Source organism: Carassius auratus, unplaced genomic scaffold, assembly GCF_003368295.1.
Source record: "Carassius auratus strain Wakin unplaced genomic scaffold, ASM336829v1 scaf_tig00215565, whole genome shotgun sequence".
NCBI lineage: Eukaryota > Metazoa > Chordata > Actinopteri > Cypriniformes > Cyprinidae > Carassius > Carassius auratus.
Genome location: NW_020528142.1, coordinates 357,893 through 379,030, shown reverse-complemented (window position 1 = coordinate 379,030; position 21,138 = coordinate 357,893). Strand labels below are relative to the sequence as shown.

General features: G+C 37.8%; 1 protein-coding gene across 1 annotated transcript in view; it reads left to right on the top strand.

The window, feature by feature from the left end:
- tenm3 (teneurin transmembrane protein 3) overlaps positions 1 to 21,138 on the top strand; it is a 265,306-nt gene that overhangs the window by 177,307 nt on the left and 66,861 nt on the right. The window contains exons 7-11 of the mRNA XM_026260629.1: positions 2,172 to 2,294; positions 12,987 to 13,192; positions 14,613 to 14,823; positions 18,004 to 18,105; positions 19,488 to 19,682. Coding sequence (XP_026116414.1) covers positions 2,172 to 2,294; positions 12,987 to 13,192; positions 14,613 to 14,823; positions 18,004 to 18,105; positions 19,488 to 19,682 — 837 coding nt within the window. The remainder of the gene's footprint in view (positions 1 to 2,171; positions 2,295 to 12,986; positions 13,193 to 14,612; positions 14,824 to 18,003; positions 18,106 to 19,487; positions 19,683 to 21,138) is intronic.

The window sequence follows — 21,138 nt, the reverse complement described above, 5'->3', positions numbered from 1 at the left end:
CAAATCACAGGGACATCACAATTACCACTAGATTAAGGCTGTAAACGGCATTGTAGTTAAAGTAATTGTTCAACTAAACATGAAAATATGTATTTTTTCCCCCTCATGTTGATTTAAACTTATATGTATTGCAGTCTTATGCTGAACACAAAACATTTTGAGAGTTTTTCTTGCTATGCAATGAATACTTTTGATACTTGGTCAGGTCTTGGTCACTGTGTCACTTGGTCACTTCATAAAAAGAGCAGTGTCCTTCAAAACATCTATTCTTTTGAACTACATAAATGATGACAGAATCTTCATTTTTGGGTGAACTGTCACTTTAAGGTTGACAATGTAAATGTTATGAGATCGATCCAGAAAGGGTTAAGATTGAAATGGAGAAGGTCTCCACAAATCGCTGCAGTGTTTTTCTCAGTGTCTGCAAAATGAATAACCTGCCTTTTCCTCCTTTACAAGTATGTTTGAGCAGTATTTTTGTCAACCCCTTGACATTTCACTGTACTTCCTCTCAGTTTACAGCCAACTGGTTCCCCATGTAAGAATGAGGCCTCATGATGGCTTAGTTCCTACAGAATCCTTCAGATTGTACACTATCCTGTATGACCTTTCCGAACATGTGCTTTAGAGGCATCACCAGGGAAACGAAACATACTCAAATGGGTGCTGATTCACCCAGGTCGTCATGCTACCCACAGGGGCCTTTTGCAGAATCCGTGAAAGAACGTTTGGAAAGCTCACCCTGAAATGTAGCCAGCTGTGTTTCTAGCCACACCTGAACTGAACCTCGTGTCACAAATATACGGGCCAAGTGTGATTTTTGAATGCTTCAATTCCACACAAGCACACTTTGGTAAGAACATTCAGACATTTCAGGAACAAGTGAAACGAAACAGCCAAAGCAGCTGTCTAAACATATTAATCCACAGCACAGCAGCACAGTCTTTCCTGTCGCTAATACCAAATTCAACAGCCAAGGCCACTATAGCATTTTAGAGCTATTACAGCTTAAAAACTTGAGCTTTGATGAATAAACTGGTATTCTCACTTGACACATAACAAATGAACAGTAAACTGTAAAATAATGCACACACAAATCAGTACAAGACATGTAGCTCTTTTTATTCTTTTTTCTTTCAAAAGGTCATTATAGGGGCTTGATTACACAACATCTCTCTGATTAGTTTTTAAAATTGTTTATTAGAATTTATCTTTAAGGTGACCATGAATCAATAATAGTTGGAGAAAGTTACTTTTAAAAGTAATGTATAACAGTATTGCGTGACTCCATAAAAAGTAACTAATTACGGTACTTAGTTACTTTAATAGGTACTCTTAAAAAAGAATCGGATTACGTAACTTGCATTACTTGTAAAACCATACCCCTTACACTGATTGTGAGTTTTCACTATTTTGTCATATTTCCAAGTGAAACAGCTTATGGAACGAGGAAACAAAATGTTTTGTCCATCAGGAACTGATTGGATTGTTAGTTCATTGTCGTTTGCTAATTTATGTGATCGTTTCATGTGACTGACAGATTACTGGAGGAGAGGGATTGAAGCTCATCTGGTCGTAAAACAGTTTTATTGCCCTGTGCCTGTGTACACATCAAGGAAGAGATGTTGTTGTGAGGGCAGGGGACATTAACAGTTTTGATTAAAGAGTATGAGGGCACATGAGTTTAAAAAGTAATGATGGGATTAGATAAATCAGCAACAAACACTGCAACATTCCATACAAAAATAACAATTGGGATTATTTTTCTAATATTAGTGGTGTTTTCAAAGTAGCATTTAGTAATTTATAAAGGCAAGTATCACCATTACTTTTGCTGATACTTTAGGTGTTAATCTTTAGAATGTAACTAGTCCCAATCATGTTGCGCTGCTTTAATAAATCATGAAATCATATAGCTCATTAAGGAAAGATGTGTTGTTACTTTTCTAAGTGATCACATGAATAACCTGATGGGCAATAAAGATCCCTTAGACACTGAAGGAAGGTCCCAAGTCATATCCAGGAACCAGAAAATCATAGGGGTGAAGGTAAATTGTGGTCAAACCTAGGGGTTTTAAAGCCACATCAGCATTATCCTAGTGTTCCACAATGTCTCTTAATTCCTTTATTTGTAAGTGATCATTCTCTCTCTTGTGTGTCTCTCTCCATAGCCATGCATCTCTTTGGATTGAATTGGCAGCTGCAGGAGACTGAGGGCTATGCTTTTGAGAATGGCCAGGTCAAATCTGACGGCACAGCAACCAACGCAGTTACTGCCCTAACTACTGAGAACAGTAAGGGTCAAACTCACACGCACCCGCTCACGCACAGATGCATAATATGGCACAGGCACAATCTGTTCAAGCACAAAACACATTTGCATTTAGTAAACAGACTGGAGAACACACACACAGTAATAGGCTAGAGAAAATTACCAAACAGACTCACTCCTACACAACTACACCTCTAGGACCCTCTGCCATGAAGACCCACACTCCCTTAAATAAACATAACTCGAGCTAAACAAACACCCCCACATACCCCCCACCCCAGCCGCAAACACTCCCACACACAAATGGAAATCACACACTCCAAAACCCTTTTCTTTGCACCACGCCATCTTTCCTGGCACTGGGATGTATGTTTCAGTGATCTGTGATGAGTATAAACCTGTGTGTTTGCGAGACCAAGAGGCTTACATTCCTCAACATTTAGACACTAGTCTTACAGTATCAGGGCGGCTGTTTTGATGTGTCGGCTGTCACGGTTGTTGCAGACACGTCCGGGAACAGTCTGGGAATCAGGAAGATGAGCCAAAAAACACATTTAGGTGACAATATTGAGTTCAAAGAAGAGAGCGATATAATGGGAGAATATAGGAGGGCTGTGCGTGTGCAGAATGCACAATAAATGGCTTCTTGAGATTGTCTGGGCTTTCAGACCATGAAGCCAAGTTGTGAGAATTGTGAAATGCCCTGGCATTCTACCCAGAATCTCGCTTTCTATATCTTTTTTTCTCTCTGTTGAAAGTGGGATTCACTCTGTCCCTATTGGCTGTCACATAAACCTACTGACCAGTGAAATGGAGTGCCATTTTTACATGCACTCAGAAACACATATTGGACATGTTTAAAAAGCAGCAGAAATGACTGTCAGTCATGTTTTACAATGCTAAATTCAGTTCCGTTCATGCTTAGTTTGGCTATAAATGGAACTACAAACTGAAGTCAACTTTCAGCATTCACACCTGCATTTGAGAGGTGAGTTCAATAAACCTTTGCTGTGTGAATTTTGGATTTATATTAGCCCCACTAAAAAAGTACATTCCTTAAATAGTATGTTTGTCCTGTTTTCCAGTACAAATATCTAAACATGGACAAAGCCAATATTTAGAGCAATGATTGTTAAATGGATTTTGATGAACATGGGATTCCAGTGGCTGGTTTAAGCAGACTAAATGATTGGAGAATTATTGCATAAATCACCATAAAGAAGTATGCCATTTTCACCAGATTTTGATTAAAAAATTATGAGCTCACAACTTTTTATTATTATTATTAAACATACATTGATGAGTCATTAACAATAGGAAAAAATAGATTTAGTTTTATGTTGACTTCAGATTACTTTAAATCAAGATACATTTACTTGAGGCGAAGTGAAATAAGATAGTAAGTCTTGTTTTCTGATTAATTTATCAAAATTAAATGAGTTTATTATTAAAATATAGGAAAATATCTTCCACTGGGGGAAGAAAAATTAACTTATTTTCCTTTTAAATTTAGTTATATTTTAATTTTCCCATTTGCAGATATTTCTTATTATTTTAAACAAACATTTTTAATTGAAAAAGTTTGTTTTATATGCATGATGAGAAGTTTTTTCTTATATATATAATTTTACTTCTCAGGTGGATTGTGTCATACAGTGCAATTTTGTTTATTCGTGTTCTATTTTTTTCATGTAGGGTTTCTGTGTTTCAAAAAAACTAAAACTAAAAAACACGGATGCAAGTTTCATCTGAAGGTTTTGGATCCAGTCATTATATTTCTCAAGATCTTGTCTCATCAGTTTTGCAGATGCTGTGTTCTACGCTCGGTTAAAAGTTGAAAGACGTTGTCGGTTAATTAAGATTTCACAGATGAATTCGCACTTCGACTTGTTTATTAAATAACACCATGTCATTTGTGAAAAGACATGCCGGTGTTATTGAAGTCACCGTCTTTGATATTTTCTGTCACTATGGTTACCGCTGTGAGAATAGAACAGGGGTCTGACTTCAGTTACGCTTCGTTCATACAGACAGTTTTCAATTCACTCCTGTAAGCAGTAAGGTGTCCTGGACACCTGTTGTGATAAAATGGTGAGAGTAAATATGTCTATCAGTCCCTCATACTGCCACTGATCCACAGTACATGTATCACACAAAGGAAAACGATTCCTTAACAAATATATTCGCTGATACACGCCTGCCACTGTGTCTGTCTGCCAGTCTGTCTGTCTGTCTGTCTGTCTGCCAGTCTGTCTGCCTGTATCTCTGTCTGCCAGTCTGTATCTCTGTCTGCCTGTCTGTCTGTCTGTCTGTCTGTATCTCTGTCTGTCTGTCAGTCTGTCTGTCTGTCTGTCTGTCTGTCTGTCTGTCTGTCTGCCTGTCTCTCTGTCTGTCTGTCTGTGTCTGTCTGTCTCTGTCTGTCTGCCAATGTGTCTGCCTGTCTGTCTCTCTGTCTGTCTGTCTGTCTGTCTGTCTCTCTGTCTGTCTGCCAGTCTGTCTGTCTGTCTGTCTGTCTGTCTCTGTCTCTGTCTGTCTGTCTGCCAATGTGTCTGCCTGTCTCTTTGTCTGTCTGTCTGTCTGTCTGTCTCTGTCTGTCTGTCTGCCAATGTGTCTACCTGTCTCTCTGTCTGTCTGTCTGTACTAAAATTCAAGTCAAGTCACAAGCTCATAACACACAGACTGTAGGGTCCAGTCTCCAGTTGATTGGTATTCATCTGAATTAGAAATAAAACATGAAAAAATAAACAAACAAAAAAATGTATTTAAATATTTTAAATATTTTAATCTGCATAGTCAAGTGGCACAGCACCTGGGGGCATTCTGTCTACCTTTGCTGGTGCATTTACATATTTTAAAATGTTTTTAAATCTTATAAATGTTAAATAGAGTGCAGCAGTTGGGTTGCAGTAGTAAAACTTCATCCATTTTCTCCAAAGGGAAAGGGATTTTTAACGCTAACTTAGCGGTAACTAAGACAGAGCTGTTGTGAGCTCCAAGGTTATTACTCGATGGTTGGCTATATGCCTTTTTTTAAGCCGTCTGTTTACATCATTTCAAGTCAATTTTAAAATAATTATGTTTTAACAGAATTTGTGGTGAAAAACTGCATTACTAATGATTCTATACAGTACAATGAGTGCAAAATATTATAATTTACATATGCATATTTTGCGATAAACAAAATATATTGTTTCTTTAGTTTTATATTTCACCATCTTTTATTAATTAGATTGTCGTTCACAATCATTACTTCTTTCCCTCATTAAAACCATTTAAGTACACATTAAATATAATGTCTTTTTTTTTTTTTACTGCAAGTGAAAGTTTGTAATGTTGTGATTCACATTATAGCTGGTTGGCTTGATTCATGGTTTATAAAACTTTAATGAAGCCTTTTTTAAATCCCTATGGGGAAAAAATGAATGGAAAATATACCAGAATCAATGCTGCAAAATATACACTCTATATACAGCAGTGCTTTACAGGAACCTATGAGATTTCACTGTGGGCAGTGCAAAGTTGTGGCAGAATAATAGAAAGGCTCATATTAAAATGCAAGAGATGCTTTTAGTTTGTCAACACAGTGTAAGGCGTTTAAGATTAACAGCATATGCTAAATAACAAATACAATCAGAAATAAATAACCTCACAGAAACAGGCCCTATCGTTTTCTCCCACCCACCGGCACATGTATTCCCACAAGGCCTCCCTCACTTAAGTACTAATTCAAGCACTCAGACACTCGCAGAGGGACACACACTCATGCTGTGAAGATAGATGGCCATATGTTTGAAGGCCATTATGATGATGCTCCTAACAGTAATGTGTTTGTTCTTGAGGTGATGGACGTATCCACGTGTGCAGTGATGTAGCATTAGATCAGGACAGTTGTGCATCAGCTATAGGACAGGTTTAGTCTCTATAATGTCATTAGCAGAGTTAAGAAATTGGATGTGCTTTTATCAATAGGCCATAAATTGCAGGTAAATAGATTGTGATGCAGTTATATAGGCATCAGTGGCTATTTAGTTACACAGCAAGGGGAAGTCATTCATCTCCCCTTAAGCAGCAGTGACACAATCAGGTTACATTTATTTGAGCAGAATTTGCATTCAGCATAGTCAGTCTTTTGTTTCCTAGCGCGAGCCCCCACCTCGCTTTTTTCCCTTTCTCAGTGAAAGAAATAAAAATTTGTATGCCACTGAGTGCAGGGGAATGTTAATGTGTTAACAGGCCGGGAGAATTTGCAATGGCACAAGCTTCCAGCGGTGGGTCTTCAGTCTGCTGTGAGGGCCAAACAGGATGAAGCTAGTTAATGAAGCCATCAGCAATACGTACGATCACACAGCTTACTCACAATCAATACAGACAGCAGCTAACACCACCACCTCCTTCAGTTAACCTTGATCTGTGCCTGTGTGCCCACCAGCACCAGCACCACTGTCTGTGAAGGACATATCACATATACACACAGAACTGCATTTCGGTCAACAGTATGCAGTATGAACATGCATATACTGTATGCATACATAAATAACCTTGCATCTGTATCCTTGTTGTTTCTTCATGTTTGCAGTTTTTTGTTGCTTCAAGACCCCATGAAAAGAACACTAGGTAGAGTTTTGGCTTTTAGTGCATGTTTTAAGTCACGTACTCACAGAGGTAAACAAAATAGCATAATATACTGCAGATATACTGTACACACTTAAAATGTTCAATACAGTTCAAAAGTCTTTAAAGAAGTCTTTAATGCTCACCCAGGCTGCATTTTTATACTAGCCCCAGTCTGTTAAAGGATAGTGTTTTTCTTCAACAACTGACCAGAAATATTAATCATTCTGCACTATACAAAATTTGTCAAATCAGAATGAAAATGGGAATGTCTCTCCCTGAAGACAGAAAACTTTACTCATCCAGCCACGTCATGGGGTCTTTAATGTAAGCTAATTAAGCAACATGACATGAGAAAGAAAGGACAATTGCAAATATTATTCTCTGTGGGTTTTCGTCTATAAATAAAAAGTCAGTTCTTATCCAGTCAAAAGAGCTGAAACTTACTGCTGTACAATTATACATAAAGACTAACCACAACCTTTATCTATAAATGTCTTACAGAATTTTCTTTTATTCAGATATTTAGACATATTTAGCTCTTTCATGAACCATTTATGCTCACAAGGGTGTCCCCACTAGCTGGTTTTGTCAGGTTTTATTGTATTTCAAGCAGGATTTTCAGACATCTCATGCCCAAAAGGATAGAAAAGCTGCCCACACACACAGACATATGAATAGAGCCGCAGCAAATTCACACAGACACATATTCTTACTGACAGACTGAGCATACATAATACGCAGCAACGTTTGACTTACATACCTGCAGTAGACCCTTTGAAATACATACACACACTCACTCATTTGTCTATCTATTCTTCTGCAGTGAAGAAAGAGCTGCTGTTGTCATCTGCAGTTCACCTTTCTTTGAGAGACAGCTGACCTAAAAGCACTCACTCCATAAAAGAGCTTCAAGTGCTCTGTGTGTTTGTGTATGTGTGTGTACATGTGTGCATGTGTTTTCAAAGCAGGGACAATAGCCTCAGTGCATTCTTCTTCCTAAATGACAGCTTGTGTTTAGATTGCCTTCCTCACTTCAGAGGTGCGTGTGTTTGCATGTGACAAGGACTGTAGGGAATGTCATTAGCATATAGAACTCGCTGTTTTTTAAGCGATTGATTTCCATAAACAATTTAGATTTCCTCAAACTGACTGCTTTGTATTCAAACACGCACCCTTCAGAGACTCCACCATCCTCGCAAAGATGTACGAAAGCTGTAGTCTTGCGCTTAAAATTGAATTTTATTCCTGGTGCCTGAAAGTGGAACCTAACATTGCTTTTAGCAATGTTTCATGGGGCCTTATTTATGTGCTGCACCATTCTTACACAAATCATCTGAGCAGCTTTGTATTCAGTCCCACCGCAGCAGCTAAGAGAGCCGAGCATGACACTCTCTCGCACTCTCTTAATGAATATACCACCACTTCCCCTAATGCACACGCAGACACTCTTTCACAGGCTTCAGTGAATTAAAAACTGCTCAAGTGACTTTTCTGAAAGTCATAAAGAGGCCCTAAATCTGCAACTGAATGCGTTTGGAATGAGGGGAGACACTTGGCAAAATCACATGTGGAGATGTTAATGTCTCTCAGGGCCCAACAGAAACAGTGAAAGAGAGAGAAAGTGGGGTGATGACAATGAAAACATATGGATGGAGTGTTGAAAAGGGAGTGGATAATAGGTGAGAGAGGCAGAAACAAATAAATTAAAAGGGAAATCAAGGATTGTGGGGCAGAGAGAGGGGATAAATCACAATAAAGTGTCTTAATTTTCATGGGTTTAGCCTCATGCTGTTGATATCCTGTTAAAATGAGAATGTGCATCAGGGTCGCAAATTTATGGGAGCTTGGGACAAAAAAGAAAACAAATTCAAATCCAAAACAGTATCTATTGTTGGAATTTAGTGTTTAAACCTAGAAAATTTTAAAGCTGAGACTTTGTTTCATATCCTAAGCAGGGTTGCCAATTTGGTGTGAGATTTACATGGGCACCGTGAGAGTTGACAACCATGTTCAAGATATGGGTGCAAAAATGCACCTGTACAAGGTATCGTCTTTTATATTTATGATATTAATCAATATCATACAAGCAAGAGTTCTGCATTTAAAAAACAATAAGTTAATACTTAGCAGCAGTTTTGTCTGTTTTTGCTCTGTTTTACCCATGGAAATAATTGTGACTAAATCCACAGCAGAACTGTTGTGCAACACACTGGTCTTTTGTTACGGTAGGAATTCACATTGTTGAACAAATCTGTTGAGAGAATGATTCCATGAATAATGATGATTTTATACTTAAAATATCAATCTTGTACATTATTTATGCAGTTGTAATTGCAGTGCAAACATATTTATACCACCGCTGAGCTGAATATGTACACACAGTCTGTGCAAATACATCTAAATGCCGCTTCAGATGCAGCTTCTGTAACCTTTGTAGTGCAAAGATAGATTGTACTGATACTGATTTCAATTGGCTTGTAACATACCTGTAGTTTACTACCATTTTAATTGAATATATTAAGTTTAAGATGACACATACATTTGGGGTTAGTTAAATAATCCCATGGAATGGGGGGCAAATTTCACCCCTTAATGGAAAAGTTTAATTCTGTCTCTAATTAAAATCTGTCACTAACTGTCTAACAGTGCATTTTAGTAATTTTGACAATGGTAGTACTTGACAGCACAGCAGACGTAAACTTGACTTCTTGGTTGCGTTTTTAATGTCACATGTCAGGTTAAAAATAATTATTTTAAAGACCCTGTCTCAAGACCCTGTGGGTCCGTTACATTCAGCTACGCTCCGTCTAGCCATTTGAAAGTAAAAGTGTGTACCTCTTCAGAGTCTTGACTGTTGCTTGACTGAAAGTCACCCCGTGTGCAGTGTTGGAACAAAAAAAATAGCTGTCTAATGAGTTGTACAGCAAGACACAGGAGAAAGTCACACCATACCCAATGACAAAATTAAAAATGAGGCCTCTTTTTGACATGTTTTTGTATAGCTGTATGACCATGACAGAGTACTTGAGGGTAAATGTTTGTCACAAACATCTTGTCATCTGTCACTGCAGCAAGAAAACCACAACTCTCCTTTATTTTAATTTGTTCAGGATGAAAGAGCAATAGCTTTAATTTATTTTTATTTTATTTTTTTTCCACAGTATTACTACTAACATTAATTAAAGTGGTTCAGCCAAAAAATGAATTGTAGCATAATCTTCACCCTCATGTCATTATATACACTAGAATACAAAAAAAAAACACTAATTTTCACAGGTCTTTTCTATATTTCATACAAACCAGGGGCTCTCAAGCTTCAAAGATGACCAAAAATAATGTGGTATAATCTGAATGAAGAACAATATAATTATAAATACAAAATATAACTGACTAAAACTGCTCACCTGCAGCAAATGTCATAAAATGATACATTGATGAGACATCAGAATAACTGGAATATGAGTGAATAAGGTCATTATTTTTGTTGTTGTTTTTAAGGAACATTATTTAAATTCTGTGCCTATACCTCTAAATATAAAAACTAATGACATACCTGTACATACCCAGATTCTTCCCGATTTTTGCTTTGTACAGAGCCACAGACAATTACAGAGACGAGAGTCATTTCTTAGGACATCAATTTCGGTGATATCTTTCAGACAGTAGTGGTATTTAATGTGGTATACAACAAAAAATACAGTTACAGCAGCTTGGAATGTTATTCTTTGTCTTACCCACAGAATTATGCACACATTTAAAGAATAAAGATCAAGACAGTTTCACAGATCACATGGCTAAGATGAAGAGAGAAGCTAAAGAAAGTAAAATAGAAAGAGAAGTACAGGGCTTTAGGGAGTCTCTGCATCTAGCCAAAACAAACCTTTTACATCTCTACCATTCTCATGGGCAATGCCAATTCAATATCCATGTCCAAGAAACACCCCGGGCATCCCTGGCACACACAGAAAGCAAATCTCTTTTCCACTGGCATTCTTTAAGCGCACCATCCCCTTCTTTTTATCCTGTGGACAATACTGTTGATCAGAGCTTCACAGATGGCTTCTCTCATTTGCTCTGTAGAGCATTTAGAGCCACAGGCATGCTCACATTAAAACTAACAGTCAGCAAGTCCTCTCTAATTACTCTTTCGTTCACTCCAGCATGCGCTTTATGTAGCCGGCTGACTGCATTAGTAACACGCGCATGGTTAGCGCCCGCATGCTACGGTATTACGCAATAATAATTAATGCAATATTAATGGAAGCTGCTTTCCATTAGCTAGCATATGAGCATAGCCTGTTCTCCTTCTCCCATTACCGCTCCATTCCGCACTGTTGCCTTGTAACATGTTGTGAGGGGCTGGAATATGCCGAGGCTTCTGTTGGCAAGTTCATTGTGCGCTTGTGTGTGTAATGTCTAGACATTAGCTTTTCAGCTTGTTAAAGGAAGCTCTGCAAAGTCAAATAGCTTCACTTAGGCTCGCCATGTGATATTACCGCAGTTGACTATTTTTAGAAAGCGTTGGCTTGAAATTACCATTATCATTACTGAGCTTTATGAATTCAACTAGATTAGTTGTATCAAGTTTATTCTAAACTCTCTTCAAGGTTTCTTTTCCTGGTATTAGGAAATTAACAATCTGACAAGAGTTTTGCCAGGGTACTCGCTACTTATCCATAGCATGATACATCGTTGGAGAAATTAACTAGTTAGTTATGACTGACATTGTTTCAACAATGTTAAACTTAAAGATGGTGTAGTAATAACGTATGGTAATTAATAATTTCCCGAATACTGGTATAAACAGTGCAAATGGCATCTTACAGATGTTTGGTTCAATCGAGGATATTTGTTTTAGGTAAAACTGTATTTCCTCCAGGTTACTAAAGTGCATTCACATATGTGCACTCTTCAAAAACGCCTCTTTCATTCTCTTGACAAACGAATAGATATAAAATGAAATAAATACTAATGTGAAATGACAGATATACAGTAGATTGGATTGGGTGTTAGTTTGCTTATTTTGCTCAAGATCATTTGTTCATTGGAGCTGAAGGTTTAGAAAAACACAAATCATTGAACTATGTTGCTGACAATGAAACTATGTTGAAACTGGCTAACAATGTTTTTGATAAACGTACCCCTGAGTATAATGGTATAAAATAGTGTGTTTTTTTTCTTTACTATTGGCTGAGTAATTCATTGTGATGGTTATCTTGGGAATGAGGGTCAGAAAGAGTTGGTTTAAAGATGCTAATTGAATACTGTATGGAGTGATTTAATGATTTTGACATCAGATTATTCTGGTATACTTCATGAATGTTTGATCACACTTGAGGCTATAGCAAGAATCACGATTCCACTGGCACACAAACATTTATGCTATAAAAAAAGGAACTCGTAAACTGTTTTATTTAAAAAGAGACCAATATGAACCATCTGAGTTTCAGGTTCCCTTTGAACACATTGATTGTTGCTTAATATTTTTATAGAGCATCTTCTGTGTTCCTGTAGCTCAATTGGTAGAGCACTGCTCTATTAAGCGCAAGGTTGGGGGTTCGATTCCCCGGGAACACATGATATGTAAAAATTGATAGTCTGAATGCACTGTAAGTCGCTTTGGATAAAAGCATCTGCTAAATGCATACGTTTAATTCAATTTAAATTCTGTGAAGTGGTTATCATATTGTTAGTTGTAGCTCCCACTCCTGGTTGTTCTAACACTTGCATGATCACAAATTGAATCTATTGCCTGTAAACAATGCATTCATGATGAACAAGATGAATGATTGTCAATGCATGAATCTAGCTTCCTTGCAATGCCAAAAATATCATGGTTCAATGTGGTTTTCCACACATATCTTTTTAATTATGTCTCTGTCTATGTGCAGAGGCAGATCATATAGAACAGAGAAATTGCTCACAGTTACGGTTAGCTTGTTTTCCATCTTGCATACAATCAACCATAGTATCTCACAAGGACAAATCACTGTATCACTGCTGAGAATGAATAGCTTCTAGTCTCTACCAGTAGGTTATTAGCATAAAAATGGTGTATCTGTCTCTCACAAATGTCATCTTCCTGTATCTCTCTCTCTAGGAGTTTACTTTCAAGAGAATAACACCATAGACACAGGTGAGGTGGATGTGGGCCGTAGAGCAGTACAGGACGTCCCTCCAGGAACTTTTTGGCGCTCTCAGCTCTTCATTGACCAGCCGCAGTCCCTCAAGTTCAACATCTCCGTCCAGCGAGGCGCCCTGGTGGGGGTCTATGGCCGGAAAGGCCTGCCTCCCACTCACACTCAGGTATAAAAGACGTTTTTTGTTGCTGTTCTTGAAATGAATTTCCTACATTAACTTCCACAACCATTCAAAACACTTTACATTCTAACATGCTTAGCAAATCATGATATGTAATGCCTGTTGCATTAGTTAGAATCGTCATGCAACATTTTCAAGAAAATTCCATTTTCTCTTGCCTTATTTTCCCTGACCTCCAGGGGTTTGAGGGGTTTAGATAGGTTTAAGTATCTCTGTGGGTGCAAAATGGCACCATTGCATCTTATTCCAATGCCGATAACGCTAAACTAAAAAGAACCTCTGCAATCTTTTGTAGGATGCTGTTTTGCACATTGGTAATTCTCATAATTTCCATGTTATAATTACAGTCATAGTTCTCGGTGTAACCAGAAGTAAGAAATACCATAACACCCACTGTTCCAATTACTCTCGTCCTTTTAGATGAGGCTCACAGATCTGCTACAAATGGCAGACAGCAAACTTTCCTCAAAAGACCGTCACTTTTGTCGCACTTCCAAACCTGACCTTCAAAGTAGAGCCCGACAATCCCCATCCATTTGCCATCTGCGGCATCTGTCTAATTCAAACTTGAAGTGATTTATACTTCTATACATGTTTTGCCTGCTTTGACTAAAAACTGCATTTGGCCTTTGCAAGCAAACCAATTATTTCTCCTTGTCCTGTTTCTTTCTTTTTGCCAAGCAACATCAGAGCCTCGGCTTCTTCAAGGGTACATCACAAAACCCATAAATGCTTAATAGAGGTAATTGGCAGCGGAGGCCTCCACAATAAGAGTCGATAGCCCTGACCCAGTGCTTTAATTGCCACACATGAATCAATATGTTTCTTAAAGGCTGAATAAAGGATAGGTTGAAGTTCTATTGACAGACAGGCGTGGAGACATCTGTTTCCCCACTGATCGAAACGTCTTCTCGTTTTGTCAGGTGTCTTGTAATTTCTTGCTCACTTATTCTTCCCTTTACTCTCTTATGTTGTTCTGCAATGGGTCGCTTAGGAAACAGATATCTTTTTTAATGCACTCACCAGAGGCCTTGATTCAAACTCGCTCTTTGGGAGCAGCTTGTCAAAGCTCTGAAAAAAAAAGAAAAAGATGAAATGTAGAGCATCTTTTTAAAAAATCATCCAAATCACTCACAAAGAGGATTCCAGTGTGTAAGCACCCTCTTGATTCCAAACTTATTCATTACTTTGCTTGCAATATATTCACAAGCATCAATCTCTTGCATTTCATATGTAATAGAGCCGCATGCTCTTCAAAAACAATTCTTTGACATTGTATTGTATAACACATCAGACTCCAGACATGCGGAGCTGCAGTGAATTTTTACTGGTACTGCACTATGGCTCTGATCTGTCTGTGATTAAACTGGGATTTGATTTGTTGTGTGTGTGTGTGTGTGTACAGTATGACTTTGTGGAGCTGTTGGATGGCAGTCGTTTGATAGCTAAAGAGAAGCGTGGACTGGTGGAGGTGGAAGGAGCAGGCAGAAAGTCTCGGGCGGTTAACGTTCATGAGGCAGAGTTCATCCGCTACCTGGATTCAGGCACCTGGCACCTCGCCTTCTACAATGATGGCAAAAACACTGAACAGGTCTCCTACAACACCATCATCATAGGTAAATGATGACTATACTTATATAATGTTGTTATATGCATTTATTATTATTATTACATAGATCATGACAAAATAAAAAAGGGTTTTTTGTGACATAGACCATGTTAACTTGCTCCCACTCAAGATGCTCTTGGAACATTCTCAAATTATTATGGATCACATGATCATCAGGTTTTACACAAACTTCAAAAAGAGGGTTATTGCCACTTGAATGCTGTTGTCAGACATTCTGAAATATATATAAAACTCCATTGAATTTGATGTGTTGATAATATTATTTGGTAACACTTTAGAATAGGTAACACTTGTTAATTATTAACTACAACATTTCTCTCAATAAATTCTTGATTTGCTAGTTAGTAGTTAGTAAGGAAGTTGTTTGGTTTAGGTATTGGTTACGATTAGGGATGTAGAATAAGGTCAAGTAGAATAAGGCATCAATATGTTCTTGATTAGCACTTATACATGGCTAATATTCTAGTAATATGCATGCTAATTAGCAACTCATAGGTGTTACCTATTCTAAAGTATTACCTATTATTTATATGAAAATGCAGTGTAAATTATACGGTTGCACTTTATTTTACAATATGTGTACTTACATTTACTCATAGTGTACTTACAGTGTATTTATCTAAGAAAGTTCTGGTAATTCAAGGTAACACATGGGGTAGGGGTTAGGTTTAGGGGTAGATTCAGGGTTAGTACCTAGTTATTACATAGTTATTGTAATTACTATAAGTACATCGTATGTACATGAGGAACAGGACTGTAAAATAAAGTGCTACCAAATATATACTACAAACATTTTTGGGTAAAGAAGGAAGGAAACATTAATTATTTTTTATATTATTATTATTATTACATTTCATATTATTTTATTATTTAGTACAACAAAATAACTATTATTAATAACTGAACGCCAGAATAACTGACAACTGAGCACTGATTTAGCAAATTAGAATGATTTCTGAAGGATCGGGTGACATTCAGCTTAACCATAACAGGCATAAATTACATTTTAAAATATATTCAAATAGAAAAAGTTATTTTAATAGTAACAACATTTCATAGTATTACTTTTTTACTTTTTCTAATCAAACAGATGCAGCCTTGGTGAGCATAAAGGACTTCTTTCAAATACATACGAAAAAAATCCTTTGAATGCTAATGCATATTATAATTTTTTAGTCTCTGTGTGAGTATTTGTATGAGCGGAGAGAGATGAAGAGTGTGAGCCTATCTGGTCACAGATGAGTGTGTATAATGATGGTTAGAGCCGTATCGATCTATGTTTTAAGTGGCTAGTGGGCAGCAGCTGATTCAAAGTGTTGCACAGTGACCTGCAGGACCTTTACTCTCTCCAACTCTCTCTCCTTTTTCCATCTTTTCTCACCTTCCCTTTCCCCTTTTTTCTCACCTCCATCATGAACTCATAAAAATAGGCCTCAGCAAGAGTAATTTCCTTTCAAATTCGGTCATAAAGACTGGAACATGAAAAATTATCAGTAGGACTGCAGCCAGCGCCCTCTTTTAAAAAAATGGGTTGATTATGCTTCGATGAGTAAAAAGTTAACCTTTTGAAAATGAAAATTGATTATATCTCTGTAGCGAGGTAATATGGTCCTGCACTGGCGATGTCTGAGAGCTGCTCTGCTAAACGCTTCAGTGGTGTCACAACAGCGGGCTGGTGACAAGAAACCAGTGCAGTTCATTACCTTGTCAGAATTGACTTAGACACCAATGAGCTGCTTCTTTTAATGAAAGTATCGACAGGTGATGTCACAATCATTGATGTCACCTTGGCAACACACACGAGAGAATCAAAAAGTGTGTGCTAGCAGTGTGGATTAAATCTGTGATTGACTGCATAACAGTTGTGCGTTCAGTAATATGCTTGAATGATATCATGATAACAGCTACTTCCAGTTCTCAGATCTGATTGGTTGAGCAGTGTTCCTAGAGTGCTTGTATAATCACCCAATGTCCCTGGGTGGCTTTCGCAGTTTATATAACTCTGCTGGTCTGCATTTCTGTGTTCAAGACAAATTGGTTTCTGTGGGCCAAAGGGGATACAAAATGGGGTTCCACAGAAAAGTTTGGGGGAAAATAGTTTATAATAATAATAATAATAATAATAATAATAATGTTAAAATTTACTAAGTTTGAAATTATTACTGTTAATTAAATTAAACATAAATAATTATAAATATTAGTTTACGTATACTTATATTATACAATATATAATATTTTTTAAAACTGTTATTTCCAGTCCTTGATTCTGATTGGTCAACAGCTGTATTTTATTGACCCGATGGTTCTGTATATCACGGGCATCACCCTTAGCAACATTATCGATATAATGTTACACATGTACTATGAACTGTCCCATGTCTTATTTAGTTATGTAGTGAAATTAGCTGTTTAATATTTATGTAATGAATTTTGATTGACGCCTGTTGGCATTATGTTGCAGCATTCAGCTTTAGTGGCACAGGGAGAGAGAGCCTTGTTTAGAGCTTGTTGAAGAAATAAAAATGTACGTTACTGAACATTAACAATATTGCCATAATGTACTGCTGTCAATGCAACATGTACTACTGTATACTAAGGATTAGCACATTAGCGTTAAATGTTTTTCACCTTCTGTTTTAACACAGCTCTTTGTGTGTTTTTTATTATATAGATGTCAAATTTTGTTTACATTGTGGGTCCAGCTGTGTTTGCTTTGAGGCTTATTAAACACACTAAATAACTTTACGAACTTGAAAAAATCTGAAAGGTTTCTATGAGATTTATATTTAGGGTTCATTGACTAGGGTTCAATCATTATTTTACTATAAAAACAAAATTCAGTGGAAAGTCCCAACTATAACAAGAAACAAACAAACGTATGTGTATGTGTGTTTTAATGGCCATCCAGCAGTGTAAAGAGAGCAGAGCGTCTGGCTGCTAATTGGTTGTAATAATGCTGTGATTGGTTCATTAAGGCAGAGTAAGCTTAGATGCAGGTTTTTGTTAATTACGCATCTGGCACTCCTTTAATTAAAGATGGGGGGTCTGAATGTCTGCTAATTTCCACAGACTGTCTCCTCAATTAGTGCTTTTCTCACTTTCCTTTCCTCTCTCGCCTCCTTGCTTTCTGTGGCTTTCTCTCACACACTTTCATTCTTCCCCCCAGATACCCTCACTGAGTGTCCACACAATTGCCATGGTAACGGAGACTGTCGCTCGGGAACATGCCATTGTTTCCCAGGGTTCCTTGGGCCTGATTGCTCACGAGGTATGCTCTCAAACTCAGGTGCGCACACACGCGGTCACACGCGACTCTCAAGAGAAATAAACAACCAATGTCGCTATTCATAATTGGTTTCAGATTGTCATTTGAGCAAATACAGCCGGCTAGTATGCTTTTGGTTCCCAAGCCTGAACAGCTTCTTATTACCAGGAGGAAGCAACAATTAGTTTTATTTCCATGGTGTTTTTATTGTATTTACTTTATTTATTTATCGCAGCCACTGCATTAGCCATTATTTTTAATCAAAAGAGACCACTGTTGGGAACGTTACTTTAAAAAAGTAATTAGTTATAGTTACTCACTACTTGTTCCAAAAAGTAACTGAGTTAGTAACTGAATTATTCTATAATAAAAGTAACTCGTTACCAGGGAAAGTAACTAGTTGCGTTACTGTAAAAAAAAAAAAAAAAAAAAAAAAGTTAATAATTTTATTTTTTTAGCAGTTTCCACAAGTCAGTTGAAATGAGTAGAACAGACAGGTGTTTGTACATAACTTTTGATATTTATTGCACGTCAAAAGACAGCAAGAGTTCTATCCTGCACTTCAAGTATTATCTTTGTAAGAAAAGTGTTTTGGGCCACTAGCTTTGTAGATGCGTGTGTAACAAACTACATGTAGGCTACACATTACATGCACGTTCTTGCCTTTGACCACAATGAATTTGAAGTAGTGCCTATATCTCCACCTTGAAAATGCCAACTTTTTATCGGATTGCTCCTGACTCGCCATTTCTGCTGCTGCTGCGAATCTCTGTGTAGCTGTTGCGTGTGTGTTTATGTGTGTGTGTTTATGTGTGTGGTGCTTATGCTGGCATGTGTGTAAAAACACTGGCTCTGATTGGCTACCATGAAACACATGACTCCGCCTTAGCCAATCATAATCGCTTATCTCGTTTTTAACCCACCTCCACACTCACTGTGTGTGAGCCAGGGGTGCGTTCGGATTGCATAGTTTAGTAAATCAATGCATAGTAACGCACCGCATTTAACTTTCAGTAATGGTAACGGCATTGTAACGACGGGAAAAGTAATTTGTTAGATTACCCCGTTACTGAAAAAATATTGTCGTTACCTAACGCCGTTCTTTTAAACGACGTTATTCCAAACACTGAAAGAGACATATTTGAGTATCTTTAGTGAAGTACGCGGAGAGCCATGTTTTCTAAAACGTATTTTCAATTCACAATTTTAATTTGCACAGTTTCTCGAAGGGTAATTGAAATGTGGCTAGTGTGTCTGTCTGGTTTAGGGCTAACACAGTAGAAGATACATAAAGAAAACTTCACATGTTGAATGATATGAATCTCATGAACTACTTTCATCTTTTATCTAATTTTCCCAATTGCTTTTTGTCTTTCTTTTCAAAGCCGCTTGTCCAGTGCTGTGCAGTGGCAATGGGCAGTACTCCAGGGGGCGCTGTCTTTGTTACAGCGGCTGGAAGGGGACAGAGTGTGATGTTCCTAGCAACCAGTGCATCGATATTCACTGCAGCGGACACGGAATCTGCATTATGGGCACCTGCAACTGCAACACAGGCTACAAAGGAGACAACTGTGAAGAAGGTCAGGGCTACAAATCAAACCCCAGTGATTTTGTCTAGCAAACTATTTTTTTTTATTTCAGAATCTCAGTCAGAAATGGATTGTTATTTCTTATGTATCTCAAGAAACCATGATTTTACAGCAAACCCTCCATTCAGTGGTCTGATGTTAGAAAACAGTTTTGTTGTCATGCAGAGTTCGGAGCTGTTTCCCTCCTCACAGACATCTCCAGCATCTCAAGTCTCAGCTCATAAGAGACCCATCAGAAGCCCTAATGGAAGCATTTATCCAACACTGCTATTTCCAGTGTTCTTGCCATTAAAACCCACTGCATTACACCATCAAAGATGTGCAAGATAATGTGTTATCAACGCGATCGCTGATTACCCATTGGTTTGAGGGGGATTGATTTTTTTTCTTCCTCAAGAAGTGTTTGAAAGCTCTGTCTCTGCGGACACAGACAAGCTTTTCACCAGACCTGATAAAAAGAGAGAAAGAAAGCATGTGTGAGAGAGAAGGGTTTGTTTGAGTGTTTGAGAGAGAAAAATCTGTCCAGTTCATATTGCCTTTCAGCATCACTTTGCTTAATGAGGAGCCTAACGCCTTGTCTGTAGCCATCAAAGGGACTCTTCTGCCTGTGACCTTCTTTGATAATTTACTGTCCCTGCAATAATCATTACCCATGAGTTAATAGTTCAATATTGCAGAAACAATTGCCATTCTCCACTTCACAGAACAAATAATTACTGTACATTGATGTCCCCGCTGATGTGCAGGTCCCTTACCCATCAGCCTCGTGTGAGTGGGAAAAATGCTAGATTACAATAGATTTTTCTTAATTAAGAAAATTAGCTTTGTGCATAGTGTTTATGTTACCGTGACTCGGCACGCAGCATGTAGAGCACGTGGTGCGCTGTTTGTTTTATTTTTTTCCTGTAAGCCAGAAAGATTCCATTCCTGCAGCTCGATTGTAATGATTTGGCACGAGCAACAAAACACATACATCTCTATACTCGGAGAGAGACCAGCTAATGCAATTTATGGAGGGAACTTTATTTTCTGGTCATGAATTGGCCTTTTGTCAATCAATGGGATGATTAAGCCCCATCAGCTACCGCACAATCAGAGGAATTAAGGGTTACTGAACTGCAGCCTTCTCCCAGGGGTTATTAAACATAAATGCACACACAAACACACCTGCACAGTAGCCCCTCATGGCTTTTGAAAAGGAATGTTTCCCACTTCACAAATTCAGCCCCGCTTGCTCCTCGGTCCCCTAAAAACTGCTTTCCCATCTGTAGCTATGGACTTCTCCCAAAGAGAATAAAAGATCTCTTGCACATTCTTTGAGAGCACATTGAGCAGCACATAGATCATGTTTTGCTACATGGGCTGACTGAATCTGCTTATAATGTGTGTGCACTGGAACAGTGGGATTTTGAGAGCCATGTAATGTGAACCTTATGCTATGCACACT